Source organism: Vombatus ursinus, unplaced genomic scaffold (genome assembly GCF_900497805.2).
Source record: "Vombatus ursinus unplaced genomic scaffold, bare-nosed wombat genome assembly UNPS02014802.1, whole genome shotgun sequence".
Taxonomy (NCBI): Eukaryota; Metazoa; Chordata; class Mammalia; order Diprotodontia; family Vombatidae; genus Vombatus; species Vombatus ursinus.
The window spans coordinates 1,673,637-1,698,728 of record NW_020954580.1 but is presented as its reverse complement, the minus strand read 5'-3'; the positions used below and the strand labels follow the sequence as shown (position 1 = coordinate 1,698,728).

The following is a 25,092-nucleotide window of genomic DNA, read 5'->3' as shown; positions in this document are numbered from 1 at the left end:
GAGGAATGCAAACAGCATTTTTCTTATGCAACAAACTGGATTTTTAAACTTGAACGTTTTAGGTTACTGCTGTTCAGCTACCACCTGTTTGCAGGGAAGCCCTCTTCCACCTTGTTGAAAGGAGAAGGCACAATTTCTTCTTTCAATATTCAGTCATCTACCAGGAGACCTTGGACTTACCCAGGCTTCTTACTTACTTATCCAGAGGCATCAGTTCTACCAGGACCCCCCTTTTCCCCACCTGGAACATCACCCTTCAGATTGGAGTTCCAGAGCCTTCCCCTTCTCCTCTCACCTGCTTGATAGAGTGCTGATGGCATTAAGAAGACCTGGATTAGACAAAGAAGATCTGCATCCAAAATCCACCCCTAGAAACCTACTGACCGTGTGACTATAGGCAAGTCACTGCCTCAGTTTCCTTATCTGTAAAATGGGAATACTAATACCTGTAGTACCTACCTCTCATGTTATGGGGATCAGAGGAGATAAGTACTCAAATCATTTGACAGACATTAATGTGTTGTGCAAATGTTAGCTAACATCATTTTTTTTTTTTACTAGCAAATGTATAAGCAGCCCTCACATTCATCAGTATCTCCATCAAAAAGTATTTACTAAATGCCTGGTTTCCAGCATGAATAGAGTACTTAATTTGGAGTCAGGAAGGCCTGTGTTCAAACTTCATCCCAGATACCTACTAGCTGTGGGAACCTGGGCAAGATACCCTCTCTGAATCTCATTTTCCTCATCTGTAAAATGGGAATAATAAATGCATCTGCCTAACAGGATTGTTGTGAGGATTAAATGAAAAATTGTATGTAAAGTACCTTATACACTTAACAGTGGTGTGTAAATATGAACTACTATTATTAAGTGAAGGATTAAACAAACCCCAGGTTCAGGCACTTGGATCAGGAGTTCTCTCTACCCCATCGGTTTTGGTTAATCATTTTTGGTGTGCATTTCTCAACTCGATCACCTAAAGACAATAGCAGTGGATTTTTCATGAAAGCCTGTTGTTTTGAAGCATTAAATTTCTGTGTTATATTTCATGTTCTTTTGCTTGTACTGAGTTCACTGAGAGCTCAAGACAAAATTCCCTGTGCTTGATGTATTATCTTAATATGGCTGGACCCCTGGGATAAGAAAACATTCACAGAAAGGCGAATTGTTGCCCATGGTACACAAGGTCCTGCTCTTAAGGAAGCAGTTATCCTTTGTGATCTTGACCTTATGACCCAAGCAGTCCTCAAGTGACTTGTCTGTCCTAATCACTGGCTGTCCAGCCTGGGCTTAATTTGTTCCATGATTATTGAAAATGTTTTGAAATGTCTTGACAGTACATGATCCCACTAAAATTTTCTATGACAGAAATGTTGTCTTGTTTAGAAAATATGTTCATTTATTCCCAACAGTGATAGCCTTGATCTTTCCAGAGACTTTTACAGGAATGGGGGAGGGCATGGTGCAGAGGGAGGCTGACTTAATCTGGTATATGATCAACATATTCAGAAGTCTGGAAAGAGTAGTCTTAAGTTAATTCAACCAGTGGCTGTCGTGTGTAACACACTGTGCCAGACACAAGCTAAAATTAAACAGCCATTGCCCTCAAATAGCTTCCGTTCTGCTGGGGCTTCTGCATAGTGCAGACATGTACTTGAAAAAACAAACAAACAATAAGGGTCACTATTCAAATGAACACTTCAACAATTCTTCAACAATTTGTGATTTCATTGGTTGGGGGTACACCCTCTACCAATGCAGAGCTAAACTCTGCAACCTAGAAAAAGACTTTAAAGAGTTGGTGCAGGGGGAAAAACCCTGCAGCCAAGTATGGTCATCTTGAGGTGACAGGCAAACAACCTCCCACTAAATGCTTGTTCAACTCCTGTAGGTGGACCTGGCAATAATAACATTTGCTGGTACAGCTTTCTGATTTTTACCTCTGTTCCACAATGAGTCATCAGTGTAGGACTTGAGTGGAGTGAAAGAAACTGGGGTCAAGAAAACCCCAGAGCTGGAAGGGACAGGGGGCAGGGATTGTTGATGGAGCATTTAAGATTACTTCGTATTATCCAAGACTAAGGTATGATGAGTTGGAAAACTTGGCAGAGTCTGACCTATACCCTAGGTTTCAGAGAATTCAGAGAAAGGTTAAATAGGATCCCATGACCCCAAATTCTTCAAGAGTTGGGGAGGAGGTGGGGTGGTCAACTTAGGATGGATGAAAAGCTCTCAGAATTAGAGGATTACTTAGAGCCAGTGCAGCTTTGTCAAGAATAGATGAGGTTAAAGTAGCCTTCTTTCCTTTTTTTTTTTTTTTTTGACAAAGTTACTAGTCTAGAAGATTAGGTTCATGCTACTACTATAGTTTACCGTGACTTCAACAAAGCTAACAAAGCTTCTCATGTGTTCCTTGGACAAGATGGACAGATGTGGACTGGGTGATCATACAATTAAATAAATTTGGAACTGCTAGCATAATTGGATGCAGGTTGATATCAACTTGTAGAGAAGTCAGTCATAGAGTACCCAGAGATCTATGGTTGGCTCTGTGTGTGTGTGTGTGTGTGTGTATGTATTTCACATTTTTTCAGTAACTGAGACGAAAGCATGATTGGCATACTTAACTATATTGCAGATGACACAAAGCTGGGAGACATGATTAACTCAAAAATATGTTGCAGACTAGGATATTGGGTCAGATCTAAAAAGATGATCTTTAATAGAAATAAATAGAAAGTCCAGAAAGAATTTCTTCATTCCAAAAAATCGACCTCACAAGGATAAGATGCAGGTGGTGCTCATTTTTAAAAGATTTAGGAGGGGCAGCTAAATGGTGCAGTGGATAGAACACCGGCCCTGAAGTCAGGAGGACCTGAGTTCAAATCCATCCTCAGACCAAACACTTGACACTTACTAGCTGTGTGACCCTGGGCAAGTCACTTAACCCCAATTGCCTTAAAAAAAAAAAAGATTTAGGAGTTTTAGTGAACTACCAGCTTATTACAAGGTATAAAGTGGGAAAAGTTTCCTTTCTTTGTATTTCCAACTAGATGACACAGTGGACAGAGCACTAGGCTTAGTGTCAGTAAGGCCTGAGTTCAAACTTGACCTCAGAAATTTACTAGTTGTTTGACTGACTCTGGGCAAATTACTTAACCTCTGTCTGCCTCAGTTTATCAACTATAAAGTATTGCTATAATAATAGCATCTACTCTATAGGGTTCTTATGAGGATTGAATTAGATAATATATGTAAAGCATTTAGCTCAGGGCCTAGAACAGTAAGTCCTTCATAAATGCTTTGTTGACTGACAGACAAGCCAATGTGATCTTAGGCTTCATTGAGAGAGAGAGATGATGTTCATAATAGGGGAGGTGATAATTTTCTGGACTGCTCAGATAAATACTGCTTTGTGATGTAGTTTGAAATCTGGTAACACTATATCCCTTTCATTAGCACTTTTCCTCATTCCTCTGAGATTTCCAGAATTTTTTTCTTCTAAATGAATATTATTATTGTATTTACTTGGTAATCTGATTAGAATAGCATTAAATCTATAAATTTATTTAGGTAGTATTTTCATTTTTGATATATTGGCATGCTCTAGTCATAAGCAGTAAATACCTCTCTAATAACTAAATCTCTTTTTTCTGCCGAGTGTTTTGTAGTTGTATTTATACAAATCTCTCATGTGCCTTGGTCAGTTAAATTTCAGATATTTTATGCTCTTTGTTATTATTTTGAATGGAATTTCTCTTAAAATGTCTTTCTGATTTTTGACAGCACTGTCAAGAAATGTGGTGATTTTGTGGGTTTATTTTGTATACTGTACCCTTGCTGACATCATTAATCCTTTCACTTAGTTTCTCTGCTCTTTTATGAGGTTGTCCAAGTACATAACCATGTCATCTGAAAACAGGGATGTTTTTATATTTTCTTTACCAACGTTTATACCTTTGCTTTTGTTCTTTTGTCTTATGACTGTTGTTAGCATTAGGTCAAAAATAGTGAGGAAAGAGAGCATCCCTGCTTTACCCCTGATTATACTGGGAAAGTACCTAATAGTTCTCCATTATAAAACTGTTAGCTCTTATTTTAAATATATGCTTTTGATTATGTTAAAAAAGGATCCTTCTGTGCCTACACCTTTTAATGTGTTGTTTTTTTTTTTTAATGTAAATGAATGCTAGATTCTGCCAGAGGTCTTTTCTCTGTATCTATTGAAATAATCATGTGGGTTTTATTCTCATTATGCTTACATGATTAATTGTAGTGTTTTCCTAATGCTGACCCATGCTTACATCCCTGATATAAATTCAACTTAATCATAATGAATTATTTTCTGGGTTTACATAGTCTCCTCGCTAGGATTTTATTTAAAAAATTTTACACCAATATTCATTAGTGAGAGTGGTCTATACTTCCCTTTTTCTTTTTCCTTTTTTCCCTATTTGGGTATCAGTACCTTATTTATCTCATAAAAGGAGTTTAGTTGAGTGTTTTCCCTCACTATTTTTGACATTTTTTTTTAGTTTAGATACTAATTGTTCTTTAAATACTTGATTATATTTTATCTAATGTGGGGTTTTTCCCCACTTTGGCAATGTATTTGTGGCTTGCTCAGTTGTTTGTTTGCCTGAGATTGAGTTAAGTTTTTAAGTTCCTATTTTGTTGGTTTGCCTATTTGCAGTTTTTTTTAAAAGAAGTTCATTAATTCCCTTTTAAGTCTCAGTTTTGCTGATATGTAATTTTGTATAATTCTTTTTATTTCCTCTTTGTTGTGAATGAATGAGCTTGTAATTTGGGTAATTTAATCTTCCTTTGAACAATATTTTAAACTCAGCAGACAGAAATTGATATGACTCTTCAATCAATCAGTGAGCATTTATTAAACACCTAAAGTATGCAGTCTCTGTGATAAACTCTGGGTATACAAACACAATGAATGATGTAATCCCTCTTCTTAAGGAGCTTAAGCTCTAACAGCAAAGACAAGAAGTACATACATAAATCCACACAGAACAAATCCAGTAGGTTCACAGGAAAGATTCAGAAACCTGGAAAAAATAGACACATTAGTATGCCAGAGAAACAGTTCTTGGTCATAAAGAGATGGTAACATGGTCAAAGTTTCCATATCATATTATCCTAGCAAAAGGATTCTATAGGATTTTCACTGAGGTCTTAGGCCCTTGGGGTTATAACCAGCTGAGCACAGTGAGAGGTTGTGGTTTATAGCTCCACAGGAAAATTCCATTACATACAAATAAACATATGCTGCACACTCCAAAGGCTGTTTGGTAAAACTCAAATAATGCTCTATGTTCATGGGAAACTACATGGGTCAATGCAGAGAGAATGCCCAAACCCAGAAAGATCTAAAGGAATATGTTTAATTGATCCAAATGATTCTGAGATTGCCATTACGAGAAATTAAAAATAGGAAACCCTAAGTTGATCTTAGACACAAAACCAAAAAATCTGTAGGCATATTCGTGGAAAGCTAATAATGTTCATGATTAAAAGTGACATATTTAAGAGAAGGAAATAATAAGTAAACAGAGGACTCATCCCTGGCTCATTTCCAGTGTCCTTTGACTCTGCCCTCCTACCAAAATGTCTTTGAAATGCTTGTTCTAGAAAGTATTGACTGAGTAAATTCTTTGTGTTCACAATCTAAGCCACATTTGGAGGGGCGGGGGGCCGGCACGGAGGATTAATCATTCTCCCTGATTTATGTTCTGTCTCCCACTAAAAACAAGGCTTATGTATGACCATTCATAATTCCAGAGGACTGATGCTGAAACGTACTAGAGAGGTAATGGACTGACAGATTTAGGGTACATAATTTTATACATATACATATGTACACACACATACATATATGTGTGTATGCCTGTGTATATACATGTATATATATACACACATAATTTTATGTATAATTTATTAAATTTATATACAAAAATATAAATTTTCCACATCAGTCATTGAGAGAATTTATTTTGCTTGTCCATGTATTTTTGTTTTAAGAAATTTGCTTTTTTTTCTTCTATTAAAAAATGAAGTACAGGGTAGGGGAGAGAGAAAATGGATTTCTGCTGAAGACGTGAAACATTGCATGAACTTTCAAATAAGATCTCTGTATTATTAGTTTTACTTAATTGTTTTATTTTGTTATAAGAGGCCTTGCACAAAGCAGGAATAACCTGTAAACACAATCTTCAATATTTATGTGTTTACTTTTCATGACTTCAAGCATTTGCATGATTTTATTAGTAATTTCATTTTTGTCTTGGCAGCTGCGCATATTCGCAATTATGAGCAGTAGAGAAAAAAATGAGAGGGGCAATGCTTGCAGGTTTGTGGAGTAACTGGTATCCTACTGGGTGCTTCACTTGTCTTGCTTACCCTCCTCTTGTAGAGCAAAGAGCTCCCTATGCATTCAAAGTGTCGTCAGAGGTGATATCCAGGTCTTGCCAGTCTTGACATCTTCTGATAGCAGTGTCCCTTGCTTTTCAGAGGACAGCCAAGGTAGAGAGGTTCAGCAGTATAGTATTATCTGAAGTCAATGTTTTTGTTTTTGTTTTGAAATGTTAGCACAGCAGGTCACAGAATTCTAGGGAATTACTAATAAGAAAAAAATGTTTTGCATGTTACCAATTTTATTTTTTGTACTGCATTTTAAGGGTTGCTTTATGGTTACTTTGTTAGGAAGAGTCATATTCTCAGAATTGGTGTTTTGTTATAAAGAATTGTATGTATTTTCAGCAATCTTTAGTGAAAGATTACAATTTTTGATGTTCATGGGAACTTAACCCCCTATTTCTCATAGGCTCAATGTATCAACATTCATGTTTTTTATTTTTGTGCCATTTTTAGGGAACAATAGCCCCGAGAAAGTTGAGGATTGACTTCATAATGCAAAAACAAAACACATCAATAAAACTGAAAGTGTAAACAATGCTCATGTGTCCTATTTATTTTTCACACTTATTGATTATAGTCAAATGGACTCCAATTGTTCTACTTAACTGCCCTTCTTCCAGAATAATAAACCTCTAGTCATTCTTTGGAATAGGAAATTCTGCTTATTTGAATTATTCTGTTTTGCTTTTTGCCATGCTGGACCATCATTTCTTGTTACAAGCTACTCAGTAGTTCTGAGGCTACAGAAGGCAAGTGCTCCTGAAATATATCCTAACAGCCTACCATGCTTCACAGGTGGGTGGCAACAGCATGGGTGCAGAGTGAGAGGCAGCACCCAGTACTCTTGGACACCGGACATCTCCAAGGTGTGGCTGAGAAACCAGTTTCATTGGTTGAATGTCTAGGTTAAGTCCATTAATTTAAATTTTAGCCCATTCCTTTTATTTTGCAGGTGATTATGTATATAGGCCAGGTCTCCAAAGATATTCTGAAGTGGCCCCGGCCCTCCTCCCCTCCTGTCGTGAAACTAGAAGAGAGGTTAGCTCATGAATTTGGGATGCCATCTACTCATGCCATGGCAGCAACAGCTATCTCTTTCACATTCCTCATCTCTACAATGAACCGATACAAGGTAGGAAGCAGCCCTACTGATGGTCCTTGTGATACTGAGGATAAAATTGCAAGAATCATAGAGTAAATTTAGAACCGAAAAAGACTTTGGAGAATACCTGCTAAGCTTCACAAAAGAAGAAACTGAAGTACAGAGGACTTGCCCTTCACTTTGGGAGAACAGATTTTCATTTCAGAATTTTCCCTTAAAAATGGCTTGAGGCAGCTAGGTGGCAAAGTAGATAGAGCATTGGCCCTGAAGTCAAGAGAACCTGAGTTCAAATCCAGACTCAGACATATACTAGCTATGTCACCCCGGGCAAGTCACTTAACTCCAGTTGCCTCCTCCCCCCCCCAAAAAAATGGCTTGAGTGAATTTGAGATTCATGAAACAGTGACTAAGGGGGATTGAACACCCACTAAAGCACTCAATAAAACTTTATCTTTAAGTATTATTGTTCTCAATCTCCTAGCCAGGTCCACATTTTAGATTCTAGTTCTCTTGGTATTTTTTTTAGAACCACCAGATTTAGGAAGTTTTGTAATCTGAACAAATGGTCCCCAAGGTTTGAACTGAAACCACCGAATTTATTTGGTCATGTCTCTAGCCAGAAGCAGTTAAGCAGCCATCACCCTGAACCAAGGGTTCTCAGGACCCTCCTGCTCTTGGTGAGGGATTGTCCATTCTAGTTGATGGCTTCAAAGCATTGCTGAGGAAGGAACTAAATGGGATTAAGTTTACAACATATTTGCTAAGAGATTAATAAATATGATAGGAAATGTGTTAATTTTTTATGATTATGCAATAGCTTGAATGTTAATTATGCTAAAGCATCCTTTAACAACTTTACAAGATTGCCTCACTTTGATTTTTTTCATTCCTTTTTATTGATATATTTTGTTTTTTACGTAATCTTCATTTCCAAATACACACTCTCTCCTCCCTTACCCATAAACTATTCCTCGTAACAAAGAATAAAAAAAAAGAAAAGTGTGTGTGTGTGTGTGGGGGGAAATGTAGCTCTGAAAAACAAGTCAATATATCATCTGAGTCTATAGATGCAGTATTCCACACCCATAATCTCCCCACTCTTCCCCTCCCCCCATTAAAGGGAGGGAAGTGCCTTTTCTCAGCACTTCTTTGGCTGGGGCGGGGGAGGGGAATCTCTTTAACAGTTATATGACAAAGATAAAACAGCCATTTTCATCCCCCTCCTTTTAGAGAACCATTCCTCTGAACTGTGTAGACTGTCTAGAGATGACATTTTACTCTGCAAATTTTAGACCTCAGTTAAATCTGAATGAGATCCCATTTTAAGAGGATTTTACCCCACCCCCCAAATCTGGGGACACATTTTAGTGCTATTTAACAATTTACTATGCTACTTAAATCGGAGTGGTGGTTTTTTTTTTATTAGAAAACAATAAAACGACCCCCAGGCATATAGGTACATAAATGTTGGAGGTGCCAATGTCTGCAGCTGCTCTCAAACTTCTGACATGAACATTATCTGAGAGAGTTGAGGACAAGAGCTACTCATGGATGAGGCACCAGCATCCTCAGGCTGCTGCTACAAACCAGCCTCCATACTGCTCAGAGTGAGTTTTTGTGAGATTCAAGCAACAAAAAGGAGACTGTTCTCAGGGCACAGAGGATGAGTGGGTCTAACTTAAGACTACACTGATCCTTTTTTTTTTTTTTCAATCAATTTTAGTTCACATGTAGCAAGGGCATTCTGATTCTTTTTTTCTTATATGCACTTTTTTTTATGATAAATAAAATTAGCCATTTAGTTCTTCTAGCTTTTCTCCTAATAAACAGATCTAAACATATGCAGATGACATATCCAATGTCAGCATTAAATGGCTAATTTTAACATTAATGTGGCTAGACATCCAAAGCTCAATTTTAGGAAGACACCTAGCTCCTCTGGAACATTGTCAGCCCTGAGTGAGTGCAATAAAGGCCAGGCAATTATTAGCTCTTTGAGCATGTGGATGATATCTTTTCAGGTACAGTTAATGATCAGACCCTCCTTTTGTTCCTTACATGGACCCATACCTCACTAGTTGGCTAATGTTGAAATTGAATTAAATCTAGGGCAGCTAGGTGGCACAGTGGATAGAGTACCAGACCTGGAGTTAGAAGGACCTGAGTTCACATCTGACCTCAGACACTTACTAGCTGTGTGACCCTGGGCAAGTCACTTAACCCCAACTGCCTCCAAAAAAAAAAAAAACTGAATTGAGTCTGGACTCTCGCCATCCAAGTTGTACACATGTATGTAGTTTCCTGGGTAAGGCCTACTCTTCCTGGATCATCATTATCATCGTGCTTTAAGGTTTGCAAAACACTTTATATTCATTGGTTTGGGGTCTTCTGAGGTAGATGCTATTATTATCCACACTTTACAGATGAGTAATCTGAGGCTGAGACATGTCCAGGTTCACCCAGTTAGCGCATTATTCCAAATCAGAATCCCCAGTCTTCCCATCTCCAATTCCTCACTCCAGTCATTGCATTTCACTGCCATTCCTATCACATTTGGGTGCCACCAAAATATCAGCGAATATTACCAAATATCACCAAAATAACTGCTACTCAGAACTTCTTGGTGGCAGTACTGTCGAATCCCTCATGCCTAACTTCCTGCGAGCCAAGACAATAGGATTGCTCAAAGAAAAAGCAGCCATGGAAATTCCATTTACTTCATCTTGGCAGCTTCAGACTTGAGTCTGTTTTCTACTCTGTACCATTTGCCATTTACCTTACCTTTCCATTTACCATGTACCTGTAGAAGTACAGTGCCATAACTTCACATTTAGACATCCTATCCCTTTACTTTCTTCAGTTTTCTAGTTCTTATCTCTGGGTCTGGATGGAGAGGTTGTTAGTGTGGATAGCGCTAGATGGGGGCCAGGAAGCATAACTCACTGGGATGTATTTGTGTATATAATGTTGAAATATTAATGTGAAATGCCATGCAGAATCTCTTATTTCTTCTCTCTCTCGTTCCACAGTACTCCTTTGCACTGGGACTAATGCTGGCCGTCTTATTTTCTACCATGGTATCCCTTAGCCGGATTTATACTGGCATGCACACAGTACTGGTAAGGATTTGTTCTCGAGACTGGATCTGAATACTGAAATGCTAGATTAGCAGGATGAATTCATCATTGCTATTCAAGCTATTTGTATTTGTAAAATTCTTTTCCAATGTAATTCTTCATCCCATCAGCCCTGTGCTGGGTCATTTTGGAGGACATACATATCCATGATAACTAATTCCTTAGATGATGTTAATCATGTACTATATTATCATCATCTCCATTGGTACTTGAAAAGGAATTTTATTGATTTCCTTTTCTTTTCTTGGCCTCTCCATCACTCTCTACTTGTTAACTTACTCCCGGCCATTACTCCTCCATTTTGAGCGCAATTAGGGTTAGGGTTAGGGTTACGCACATACACGTGCGCGCGCGCACGCACACACACACACACACACACACAGACCGACCTCCTTATAATAAATGAGTACAACCAAGCAAACCAAATCACCACCCAGGCCATGTCTGAAAAATATGTGGAAAAAACAAAAATAATGATACAAACATGGTAATTTTGTTATTGCTCTTTTAAATGTAAATACATTTTTAAAAAGCTAATGGTTCACAGTTTTATATACAACCTTCTTTTTATCTTGAAATGTTTATATTTCTCCACGATTTAAGTTCATAATAACAAAGAAAATTACAGAAAAAAGTTACTTTAAAAAGTTCGTCGCAGCTAAATGTGTTCTTCCCAACTTTGTGAAAAGTGAAAATTGCTTTTGTCAGGTGTCATAAAAGGTGGAGAGAACTCTTTTTCTAATTAATTTTTCTAATTAAAGCCTTTTGTTGATGCCCAGAGTGGGTGGTAGGTAGTTAATTCATATTTGTTGAATTTAATTGCTGACTAGTGCTGGTTATTGTTGTTATTGTTGTTGTTTAGGGGTGGGGGAGGTGGGGAAGGTGGGAGGAGATGGGAAAAGAGACTTTTTATCCAACAGAAGCTGCAGTACTTGAGTGGATTCTGGAAGAAAGGGGTCTGTCCAAAACTCTTAAAGCAGGAACCAAGCAGTGATGGGCATAAAACAGAAAATGACTTGAGTAATATGGGGTGCCTCAGATGAGACAGGTCAAGGATCTTGGTGAATTCAAAATACCAGGAAGAGGTTTTAGAGTCTTTCTTTGTGTGGCTGCTGAACTTAACTTTGAGGGAATCAATAAGGGATGTTGAAACAACTGGAGTCATTTCTGGGGTAAGGGTAGCTCCAGTCATGGGAATGTTGTCTGATCAACACTAGGTCCTAGCATTCTAGATACTGCACAATCCTCTCCTTCCCTCCCAGTCCCATCTCACTTTGAGCTAAACAGGAAGAGGCAGAATCCAGGGGGAAATTGGCGGGGAGCAAATTCTCAATTTGTTACACTGCTGTGTTGGAGCGTAAAGAGGCTGCTCCGAAATGTGTTTCTAGGCTTAAGTATGGAATTAAATGGAATTCTCTTGGGTTTGTTGGCATTTTTTTTTTTTTTTGCATTTTTCCAGGGTGGGGGGAGCTATTTTGAATATCATTGGGTTTAAATTAAAAAACCATCTTATGAATTCAGGTTAAAATTCAACATTAAAGTATATATGAGAGGCTACAAGCCTGAATGAAAGTACATATAAAAAACCAATTCAATAGATTTGCAACAAAATATTTTCCATAATGGGATGGTTTCCTGGAGGGTAGAAATATCGAACTCCTCCCTTGACCTTAATATACCTACTCTGAGGGACAATAGTCTCGAGGAAAGTCTTAGAAGAAGGAGTGAGGGTGAGGGTCTGATTTTCCTGCATTATTTTTCAACCTTGTCCCCATCAATTCCAGGCATAGGCTCAGCTGATACCCAATGATAAGGGCCCAGACTATTGTGATAATGAGTGAACCATATCTTAGAGCAGCAGAAGGGAAAGAGAATTGATTGGAGCAGTGATTGAAAGATTTAAGTCTGGGACTTGTTAACAGGACAGAGTCAAATGTTAGCTCATTACATTTCTATAGGTGGTATGGTCCAAAGAGAACTGAACTTGAAGTCTTGGGACCTGGGCTTGAATTTCAGGTCTGCCATTTTTTACCTGTGTGACCTTGGGCAATTAACCTTCCAATTTCCTGATCTATAAAATTCAGGAGTTGGATTAGAGGGCCTCTGAGTTCCCTTCTAGCTGTACACCTGTAATGCTCTGAATAATTTAAAAAAAAATGAGGAATTAATTATAGTTCTCCATAGACTTCTCTCCCTTTCCCTTCCGCAAAGGGAGGTTTTACTAGAACACCTGACAGTGACTAGGCAAATATAAGGCTATCACCACATCCCATGGTATGTTCTTTGTGAGTACAATAGTAGAAAGAACCCTAGATTTGGAGTCAGAAAATAATAATAGCTAGCATTTATATAGCACTTTAAGGTTGGCAAAGCACTTTATATGTTAACTCACGCTAACTCCTTACAACAACCCTGCAAGGTAGGTGCTTTTATTATCATCCTCATTTTACGGATGAGGAAACTGAGGCAGAGAGGTTAAGTTATTTGTTTATGGTCACACACCTATTAAATGTCTGAGGCAGGATTTGAACTCAGGTCCTCCTGACTCCAGGGCTGGTGCTCTATCTACCAAGCCCCCTAGCTGCCCCCTATATCTTGCTCGTGTATAGTTATTTGCGTGTTGTCTCCACCATTAAACTGAGTTTCTTGAGAGTCAGACTGGTTTGGGCCCTTTTTGGTATCCCCAGAATTTGGCAAAGTGCCTGTCACTTAAGAAATGCTTGTTGACTTGCTGTGATCTGCCAGGGATCACTTATCTAGTGCCTGAGACAAGATTTCAACTCAGGTCTTCCTGATTCCAAGTCCAGCACTCTCTCTGTGTCACCTCCTTGACCATCTTATGTAAAACTGCCTTAAATGCATTCATGGCATTTATCTAACCAACAGCCACATTTTGCAGGCCTTCAAACAGAGGCTGAACCCACTTGTAAGGTATGTTAGAGTGAGGATTTATTTCAGGTATCAGTTCAACAGGATGACTGTTGAGGTCTCCTCCAATTCTAAAAATTTGGTGAAGCTAAAAGGGAGCCAGGGATATTATTTTTCTACTGGATCTTATTAGTGAATAATTGACTGGTAACAGGGAGTCATTATCAATTTATTTTCGACTTGAATTGGCTGAAACCCAGCCATATTTTACTGAATGCCTTCCTTATTCTCTGTAGGTAATTAGAGTTATTGGGCTAGATTATTTGCTGTAAGTTATGTGTGTATGTATATACATGTGTGCCTACAATATACACATGCACAAAATATACGAGCATGTGTCTGTATTAAATTGTGTGTATGCATACACATACATGCATGCATGTGTGTACACATGTACATGTGGATATGTATATATCTGCATACATGCACATGTACATGTGTGTGTGTGTGTGTGTGTGTGTGTATTTGTTTGTCTTGGTTGGAATCAAAGAAAACAAAAAGTTTTCCAAGTACTCAACTACCTATACATTACACAAAGCTTCATTCTAGGTCAAAGTGTAGCATTTTGATGTGTGTGTGTATTTTTTCCCCAATAAGCCTAAACCTACTCAGCCTAAGTTACCAGTCACTACTGACACGTTGAGGGCATGGGGAATGGGCAGGAGAGGGAACAGCGGGCTGTGTACATGCTACCCTATACTTAATTTCCATTTAACTTTTGAACTACTACTCTTTTGAGGGCTGCCAAGATTTTTTAAAATTGTGGTTCCCACCATAAATTATCATCATATTATATGGACTATTTTTCTTTGACCCTGGAGGGAAATGTATTTTTCTTTCTGTTTTTTTCTAAGTTATTGATTTAGCAATTAGTGCTTCCCACACATTCCAGTGACTATTTCTTAGGGAGCATGTTGCTGAAAAAAAAAAAAAAAAAAAGACGGGTCCCATAATTGTTATATCCCTTCCCAACATAAGAAATTGGGAACAACAACTTCCTAAGAGAGAAGTGATGGAACACAGAAGCCTGTTCCTCTGGCTCAACTAGGATTATAGGCTACTTTAAGAGGCTAAGACCTGGGTGTAGTCCAGAGCAGGAGGTGGCAGAGATGGTACAAGGCTGAGCCATGAGTTGATTGTGATTGCAGGCTGCCTGCCGTCCACAACTTGAAGAAACCACTTTGCAAGTCAATAGCAAAGCATAGAGTCAAGCTGAGACATCAGGCTAGAACTGAGACCCAGGGTCTAACCATACAGGAGCCAGAGATCACAAAGAAGTTGAGATCCCAGTCCCGTAAGTAGCCGGGAGACCAGAAACGCACCAGGTATCCAGGACAGAAATTAATCAAAGTTGACCCCAATCAGGGAGCTTCTCATGCTCTTCCAGCTATAGCCGGAATGAGGGAGTTTCCACGGCGTGCCCAACCCAGCCCTGAGATTAGAGAGCTCAAAGGTTGCTTCATTGTAGCAACTTGATACACCTGGCAGATTCTTACTTTTGACCAAGTGTTTATATTGATTCTTCCAAGCATGCTTTAAATGATTTGCTTTTTAAATTTTTTCGGTACTATCTTTTCAGCTTTTCCTTTGTTCAGCATGCCTGCTTATCGGGAGTATTGAATGAATACCTGATGAGTAAATAAATAAACAAAAACAAAGGTAAATAAAGATGACAAAATGCAATGCATTAATAAGTTAACAATAAATAATTGATCAACCCATGATTACCATGTATTATTCATTATTGGTATTCATATTCATCAATTTATTATTCTTATTCTTTTGCTCAGTCATACCAAAAACACACAAATCCAAAAAGCAAAAGCATTTAATTAAGATAAGAAAGAGCATAGATAAGAAGGAAGAGAATCCTGCACTAAAATAGCCTTTGTTCCCATACAAAGGAATGCAGTCTCCTATACACTACAGTCGGAGGCTTCCTAAAGCACAGATCTGACCATGCCATCCCCCTTTCCCCCATTCAATAACATCCAGTGGCTCCCTATCATCTCCAGGGTCAAATATAAAATCCTTTGTTTGTCATTCAGAGACCTTCATAACCTTTCCCCTTCCTCCCTTCCCAATCTCCTTACACCTAACTTCCCTTCAGATTCTTAGCAATCCAGTGACATTGACATTCCTTAGACACTGTTGTGCCTGTAATGCTTTATATCCTGACCCGAGAATTTTCACTGGCTGTCCCCCATTCCAGGGAGGAATGTTCTCCCTCCTTGTCTCTATCTCCTGGCTTTCCCTAGCTTCCTTCCAGGTTCTGCAAAATGCCTTTCCCATTGCCTTCCATCTAAGGCTATCCCAAATCTATCCTGTATATAACTTGTTTGTCCATAATTGTGTGTTGTCTTTCCCATGAGACTGTGAGCTCCTTGAGAGCAAGGCCTGTTTTGGGGTTTTTCTTTTTGTTTCGGGTTTTTTTTCCCCTTTCTTTGTGTTTTTAGCACCTAGCACAGTGCTGGGCACATATTAATAAATACTAGTTGATTGATTGACTGGAGTTAAAATCTAATTCCCCTTTCAATTCCTGTGATGTTTCCTTATAATGGAAATGAAAGGGCATTTCAGAATTTATTCCCGGGGGTGGATACCTAGAATTCAATGCTTTCTATTTTTTGGAATCTTTCCAAGGATTTCCTTGGGCTGGGTGGAGGACAATGGAAAGTTGGAGTCATCGTGGTCCAGATTCAACACGCTGCAGTTTGGGACATGTCACTCTATGGGCCTAGACTCTGTTTCTCTGTTCTGTCTATAGCTCTACCTCTCGCCTTTCCTGTCTTTGCCGTTCTACTATACATTTTTTAAACCTCGTCTTGTAGAGCAATCTCCCAGCTGTCAGAGTCCACATTACCTGATCTTACCATGATAGTGGCTTATGCACAGTCCAAGTATAGGAAGCATATGGAAGACATAGTCCAGAGAACTTCTCCCAATGACCAATGTTAACTCAAATCCAATTATTACGGGAACTGAAATCCTACAGATATGCCCTTTCCTTATGGCAGAATGCTACTACTGGACTGTTAGGCAACCAGGTCAATAGACGTTGTTATTGGATAGCTAACAGCCAAATTGGCCAAAAGCATAACCTCAGACTCTGTGGCACTTCAATAGAGTTTAAATTTTTTTTTTCATTTTGAACTTAACCAATACCAAATAAAATGAGTATTTCCCTATAGATAGAAGAATAGAAAAGAGAACTGTACATGAAATCACAGGTCTCTATTAAGTAGAGCTTACTTGCCTTTTTAAGTATGACAAATTCAATTGTCTTTTTAATCTCCTTTTGGCCTTTGTTCTCTTCTATGCATTTAAAAAAATGGTTCATCTTTTCTTCCTCCCTTCCTTTGTTCTGTTCTTCCTTTCTCTTTCTCTCTTTCCCCCTTCCTACTTTTCTTTTTTTCTCTTCTTCTCTCCTTCCCCCTTTGTTCTTTGATCCTTCCCTTCTTCACTCCCTCCCTTTTCCCCTCCCTCCCTTCCTTTCTTCCTTCCTCCATACCACCTCTCTCTGTACCTCCAGTTAAAAAAGAGAAGAAAAGAAAAACATAACCCTTTAAACAAATATGCGTAGTCAAACAAAACAAATCCCAACATCAGCCATATCCAGAAATGCATGTCTCATTCTCCATCTTGAGTCCATTAAGTCAGGGATAGAATCCTCCATCTCTACTATAGATTGCAAACCTGTCGAGGTCAAGGATTTTTTTCTGTGCTTTTTCTAACCCATTCTCCTCCCACCAGCACCAAGTACATGTTCTGTTCATAGCAGGCTTTCAACAAATGAATGATTTTTACAACCATAGGTATAAAACAAGATTATTTAAAATTATCAAACAAAACGAAGAAAAGAGGGAAGTTATCCATTCTTTTCTCACTTTTAACATCAAGAAAAAATTTCTGTTGTTGTAATCAAAATTTTATATATAGTACGGATCTTAGTTCAAAGTCCCTTAAGACTTAATTATATTTTAATATACAAATGTTTTATTTTCATATTGATTTTAAAATATTGCTAACAATTCCTTGGTCATTTCCAAATGAGTATTTATAAAGCCCTAAGCACAGTGAATGTTTGGCACATAGAAGGTGCTTAATAAACGTCTGTTCCTTTTCCCCTGCTCCCATCTCCAGTCCTCTGTTTTTTCTCCTTTTTTTTCTCTCTATTTTGTCGAGTCAGGTTTTACATGACACCCCCATTGGTGTGCCAAATAGCCATCACCGGAGGAAGCAAGGCACAGATTGTACACAGTTCTTTTTATTTAAAAAATAAAAAAACTTTGTTCTAAAAATGAGAAATAAAAACCCATTTTACTTATTAAATATCCCTAAGCCATTTTGAGCAAGCAGAGTACAAAGTACAGAGCAGTTCTGCAATACATTGTGAATATGAATGACATAATTGAGAACCTGGCTCTTTGTCAGAGAGTGAAGAGTGATAGATTTCCTTTTTGGGAGAAAGCGATGAGAACTCCCTGGTACTCTGCTTCCCCTACCTCCATCTAGTTAGCAGTGGGGAGGGGGTGGTGTTAGATGGTCAGACATGAACCTTTTCTTCTTTCTTTTGATGAGGGAGTAAAGCGGGAGGTTATAGAAGAATCTGTCTTACGAATCAAGAACCATGAGGGCCTATAAAAGGGTGTAAAGAAACAACTTTGTTTTGGTGGAGGAGGGATAGGTATAAGGAAGTGCCTTAGAAAGGAAAGAGAAGTTTAGGGCAGGGATTCTTAACTCGAGATCCACAGGAGGAGCCTGTGGATAAATTCCAGGAAGTTCATGACCTTGGATGGAGAAAAAAGGTAGAATGTTTATTTTCACTAACATTTGGTTTCCTGTGTAATCCTATGTATTTTGTATTACTCATTTAAAACTCTTATTCTGATATGGGGACCATAGGCTTCAATAGACCCCTGTAAGGGGTACATGACAACAAAAATATTAAAAACCTTTGGTTTAGGGAATTAATTAGAAGAGGAATAATTCTGGGGTTCTGGGACATAGGATCCATTAGGTTATTCACATATATTAATGTCTTGAAAAAAGTAAGACAACAAGCATTTATTTAGTGTTTTCTATACGCCATTATGTTGAATTTAGAAGTCAGATTCTTCAAGACTCAGCTCATGTAATTTCTTCCATGAGGTCCTTTCTGATCCTATTCAACAGCAATAGTCTCTTTCCCCTCTCCAAAATTACTTTGTTTTCTATATATATTTATATTTATTATTATTATATCTATGCATATTATTTCCCTCCAGTGAAATATAAACTCCTAGACACAGTGACAGTTTTTGTCTTCTTGCCCCCTTGCCCAGCCCAGTGCCTGGCATATGTATTAGATGCTTAATAAATACTCATCTTCATTTATACTATATCATTTGTTTCTGAATGGTAAGGTTCAGAACACTCTGGGAAACAAAGTAGTTGTTGTTCAGTGATTTTTCAGTCATGTCTGACTCTTTATGATCCTGGAGTTTTCTTGGCAAAGATACTGGAGTGGTTTGCCGTTTCCTTCTCCAGATCATTTTACCACTGAGGAAATTGAGAAACAGGGATAAGTGACTTGCCAAGGATCACACAGCTAGTGTCTGAGGCAGGATCTGATGACGAGTCTTCTAATGCCAGGCCCGACATTCTGTGTACTGTAGCGACACCTTGCTGCCCCAAATGAAGTAGATCTACTTTCTTATTCTTATTCCTAAGGACTTTCCTGATCACTCTTGGAAACCATCCTTGGAAAGAAAATCATGATCCCATTTTTCCACGGATGCTTTGCAGTGAATCTGTACTTATCTTCGTTCTATTCTGCCAGAAAGTAACCTCAACAAATACAGATGCAACAGTGACATTGATTGGATAGTATCAACAAAGTCAGGAACCTGAGGCAGGTGGCTCTCTAACATCCAACACTCCACCTATCACTGACAAATTCAGAGTTCTTAGAAAGGAATGTGTGGCCTATTGTATTCGATAACTTATGTTTCCTCCCACACCTCTTCAACCCACCCACCACCCCCATTCCCTTCCGCCTCAGGGCTGTTATGGTGTTCACTGACTACCATTTAAGACAGGGATTCTTAATCTGGGGTCAGTGGACTTCTCTTTACTGGATCTGTGGATAGATTTCAGGGAGTCTATGAACTTTCATAGGGAGGGCAAAGAATTATACTTTTATTTTCATTAATCTCTAACTGAAATTTAGCATTTCCTTCAATTATTTTTAAATTATTATTCTGAGTAGTAATCCATAGGCTTTGCCAGACTGCCAAATGGGATGAGGACTGTTTGATGGGCCCCTTTGAGGATATAGCATTCTCCATCTACTGTGAGTAACTCTTGGGAGTATGGTAATATAGGATTTTGGATTACTCTGGGATTACCTCTGTTGCATTTGGGATTACATCTGTTGTAGTCGTAGTATTATAGTTAGGTTCTAGCAAGTGGGGAAGATCTCCCCGGGTTTCTGGGTAATTGGTTCAAGTCAGTAGATATATTACACTCTAGCAGAGAGACCTTCACATGTGCCTTCACATATCTCTTCAGATATGTCTTCACATATATCTTCTTTGAAGCAAAGTTGGGCCATTATAGTTTCCATTAATATTGTTGGAGATATTGTGTGTGTTGTTTCCCTGGTTCTGCTTACTTTACTTTCAGTCAGTTCATGTCTTCCTATACTTCTCTGTATCCATCATATTCACTGTATCTTAAAAGACAGTAACATTCTGTTACATTCATGTGTTGCAACTCACCAAGCCAACTGATGTCTACCATTCATTCTTATACCTCTAAGAATGAAGAAGACGAGTTCTTATCTTACAGGTGAGAAAACTAAGACAAAAAAGACTGGCCTATAATCACCCAGTTCTAGAGTTAGAAGGTCATATAATGCAATATGTTCATTTGACACATTTTATTGGAGGAACTTGAGACTGGAAGAGGTAATGAGACCTGCTTGAGACTGCATAACAGAGCTGATTTGAGCCTCTGGTCTCCTTACTCTCAGCAACAGTCTTTCTGCTATATGACATTACTAGGAAAAGGGAACCTTGAAGGTTTCCTCACTTCCGGTATGGTGCTATATTGACAGGTCTCTGGAACAGCTAGAAGTAGAACATGATGGGTATCATTTGAAGAGGAGAGAAGTTTTGTGAATAATGAATACTGGCAATTCTGTAAAAATGTGACTAGGAATTATAGGACTCCAGACAAAAAGTCTTATTTCCTTCCGAGTTCTTTCCCCTCACGTCACCAAACTTTTTCACCTACCTGAAATATCCTCTGGACCAGGCCAGGCTGGACATTAAAGAAGATACATCAATATCTCAGCTCTTTGTATTTTTTTTAAAGCTGATCCCTGAGACTTTACAATCAGAAATTCCTAAAAGTATCATTCAGAGGAAAAAAAAAGGAAAATTCATGGGTTCCACATGTTCAGGAATAACTGCAAACTCATTCTCTATTAGCTTTTGTCATTCCACGTTTCTTCACTTTATAGCCTTATTTTTTATTCACTCAGAGAATTAAGTTGCAGGATTACAAATTGAGCCTTAGGGGACCATCTTTCAGTCAGTCCAGCTCTGCCCCCATTTTGAATCTGATGTGGAAAAGGATTCTCAGATGCCGATCCACTTTCCTTTATTAACATGAAGTTCATCTTTGGAGTTTACAGTCTGTAGAGTCCTGTGATTTTAAAAAAAAATGTTAAACTTATTCTTTAATTTTAAAAATATTTTTATTTAAAGTTTTGAGTTCCAAATTCTATCCCTCCTTCTTTCCCCTCCCCCCTCTTTGAAATGGTAAGCAATCAGATATAGATTATACAGTGTAATTATTTAAAACATTTCCATATTAGTCATTTTGTACAAGAAGACTCAAGAAAAAAATGAAAGAAAGTGAAAAATAGCATGCTTCAGTCTGTATTCAAACAATATCAGTTCTTTCTCTGAGGCAGATAGTATGCTTCATCATTAGTCCTTTGGGATTGTCTGGATGGTCATATTGCTGAGAATAGCCAAATCATTCACAGTTCTTCATCAAACAGTATTGCTGTTACTGTGTGCAATGTTCTGCTGGTTCTGTTCATTTCATTATGCATCAGTTCATGTAAGCTTTTCCAGGTTTTTCTGAAATCATCCTGCATCCATTACAATAATGTATCACAGCTTCTTTAGCCATTCCCCAATTGATGGGCATCCTTTTGATTTCCAATTCTTAGCCACCATAAAAAGAGATGCTATAAATATTTTTGTACATATAGGTTCTGTTCCCTATTTTGGGGTATCTTTGGAATATAGATCTAGCAGTGGTATTGCTGGATCGAAGGATATGCGCAGTTTTACAGCCCTTTGGGCATGGTTCCAGATTGTCTTCAGAATAGTTAGATCATTTTACAACTCCATCAGCAGTGCCTTAGTGTCCCAGTTTTGCCACATCCCCTCCAACATCCACCATGTTCCTTTTTTGTTATATTAACCACTCTGATAGTTGAAGTGGTACCTCAGAGCTATTTTAATTTTCATTTCTTTAATCAATAGTGACTTAGAGCATTTTTTCATATGACTATAGATAGCTTTGATTCCTTCATCTGAAAACTACCTGTTCATATCCTTTGACCATGTATCAATTGGGGAATGACTTGTATTTTTGTAAAGACTCAGTTCTCTATATATTTGAAAAATGAGGCCTTTATCAGAGATACTTGTTGAAAAAAATTTTTTTTCCCAGTTTTTTGGCTTTCCTTATAATTTTAGTTGCATTGGTTTTGTTTGTGCAAAAAAGTTTGTAACTTTATATAATCAAAATTATCTGTTTTACATTTTGTAATGCTCTTTATATTTTCTTTGCTTCTAAATTTTTCCCTCATCCATAGAGACTTGGAATTTTTGTGGCTGGTAGGAATCCATAACAAAAGTCTGATGAAAGGACTAGAGAGGCTAGAGGTCACCAACTCCACCTGGGCTTTGTGGTTTTGCTGAAAGTCGATTTGCTTGGTCACAAGAATCATTGCTGGGGTCAAAGAGAAATTTGTCACCCCAGCTCCACATAGCATCTTTTGCATTTCTGCTGAGTGAATTCCCCAGGATGAGGTGAAGAATGCAGACCAACAGCTCCCAGGTATGCTCCCTCACTAGTTACCACACTACCAGTGGGGAAGATGATACATGTAAGGAACATACTTGTGTTCTTCCATGGTCACACACATAGAGAACACATGTATCTGGAGAGCACGTAAGACAGGAAAGTCATGCCTCTGATGCTTCAGAGCTGCTGATATTCTCTGATGATGGGATCAGGCAAGCCATTTTTTCTACTGTGTTGGGAATCATCTGTTGCTCTGTTCTCTGATGGTGGGATCAGGTAAGCTGGGTTGTTTTTTTTTATTACTGTGTTGAAGTCATCTGTTACTCCGTTCTCCTTGTCCTGCTACTTTCTGTTCGGGTTCTTCACTGAGCTCTGTCTACTGGCTGTCTCTGCTACTCTTTAATACTCTTGCTGCTTCTCTGCTACTATCTGCTGGTCTTCAAATGCCTTATGGCCTCTTTCCCCAAATGGTAAAGGGCTTACCAGCTCTTTAGGTTGATAACCCCCAGGTGTTGTCTTTGGCTTTTTAATGATAGCCAACCAGGGGGAAATGCCTTTGGGCATTAAATATGTCTTTTGAACTACTATTCCTCTAGTTTAATATTTACTTAATGCTTTACATATATTTTCTGATTTGGCCCTCACAACAACCCTATAGATAGATGCTTTTATTATCCCCAATTTACAGATAAGGAAACTGAGGCAGAAATTAAATGACTTGCCTAGGGTCACACAGTTAAGTAAGTATCAGAGGCAGGATCTGAAATCAGGTCTTCAGGACTCCAACACCCACCCTCCATTTTCTACATCACAACTGCTAGGCAGCCCACAAATAACAAGGGCAGAGCAAAGCTTGCTTCAAGAAAACACACAGATTCTATAAAGATTTAAGTGATCTTCTCAAATTTAAGTGGGCACAGGGGACTTTAAGCCAGAATAATCCAAAAGACTGGCATTGCTATGATTTCATTGATTGTGGCCTGTTTAAGAGCTTATTTGATCTAAAGTCAATCCTACAGACTTGTCAAACACTCTGATTCAATAAAGTTATGGCCTGTTGGTATTAATGAGAATCAGGGGTGGGGAAAACCTGCTGCCTATACTTGTTAGACCCTGTTAATGCAGAGTCAACCAGTAATCATTCCCAAATTGCTGCTTGCACAGGATATTTTAGAGTATATGGTGAAGCCTAATATATTTTGAGGATCTATGATTTCGTTGGTGTGAATGCCCCCATCACTCGTGACCGTGTTCACTCTGCCACTTGGTAGATAATCTGGAAGAGTTACTGAGGCCAAAATAATACATCATCCTGTAGCCAACCTGGTGATGGCCCCCTCCTCTTGCAGCTGGTCTTTGGATGACAGACAGAATGTTGCTGGGCCCTTCTCGAAAGCTTTCCAGAAAGATCTATCAGAGCCTGAAGTCTTATAGGTTCTCTGCATGTTGCAACAATGAGGCAACAAAAGAGGGCTTTAGTGGAGGTCATTTGGAATTTACCTTCTAAATCAGACATAAAATTCTTCTTGTTCCCTTCCTTGTTTTATGGGAACTTAATCTGGTCCCATGCCATTTTCCATTTGGCAAGCTTGCACATTTTAGAGAGAGCTTGTAAAAGGTTTAGAAACGTTAAAAGGTTAAAATGCTACTTTTTTTTTTTTTATCAAAGAGAAGTAGGACATGGGAACCCTTCAAGATTATTCCTTTTATGTCATTTATACTTTAGGCTGTATTCACTGGTTAATACAGAAGGAACCAGCTCTGGTTAGAAGAAACGTTTTCTATTTAAAACACACAGAAACACAGGGTTTGAAAGGACCTAGGAAGCCATCAAGTTCAAAAGGTAGCTGAACAAAAGTCTCTACAAAATACTGGATCAGTGGTCATCCTGGCTCTGCTTAAAGACCTCAGGTGAAGGGGAAGCTGCTATCTACTGAGGCAACCCTTCCCACCCTTGGAGGACTCAAATAATTGACATGAAGCTTAGCCTCTTTACAACTCCCACCTTTTGTGACTAGTTTCATCTTCTGGTACAAAATACAACAAATTTTGAGATGCAAATTCTTTCCCTCCCTTTCTCCCCTCCCCATTCATTGATAAGGCAAGCAATTTGATATAGACTAGACATGTGGAGTCATGCAAGACATATTTCCCTATTAGTCATGTTGTGAGAGAAAATACAGACAAAAAACATGAAAAAAATAAAGTAAAAAATAGTATGCTTTCAGCTACATTCAGACTCCGTAAGTTCTTTCTCTGGAGGTAGATAGCGTTTTTCATCATAAGGCCTTCAAAATTGTCTTGGATCTTTGTATTGCTGAAAATAGCTAAGTTATTCACAGTTGATCATCATACAGTATTGCTGTTACTATGTACAATGTTCTCCTGGTTCTGCTCATT

At 38.4% G+C, this 25,092-nt stretch overlaps 1 protein-coding gene across 1 annotated transcript in view; it reads left to right on the top strand.

Moving 5' to 3' along the window:
• The window catches only part of SGPP2 (sphingosine-1-phosphate phosphatase 2), a 131,439-nt gene that overhangs the window by 93,747 nt on the left and 12,600 nt on the right, over positions 1–25,092 (top strand). The window contains exons 3-4 of the mRNA XM_027873437.1: positions 7,385–7,564; positions 10,564–10,653. Of these exons, the coding sequence (XP_027729238.1) occupies positions 7,385–7,564; positions 10,564–10,653 (270 nt within the window). The remainder of the gene's footprint in view (positions 1–7,384; positions 7,565–10,563; positions 10,654–25,092) is intronic.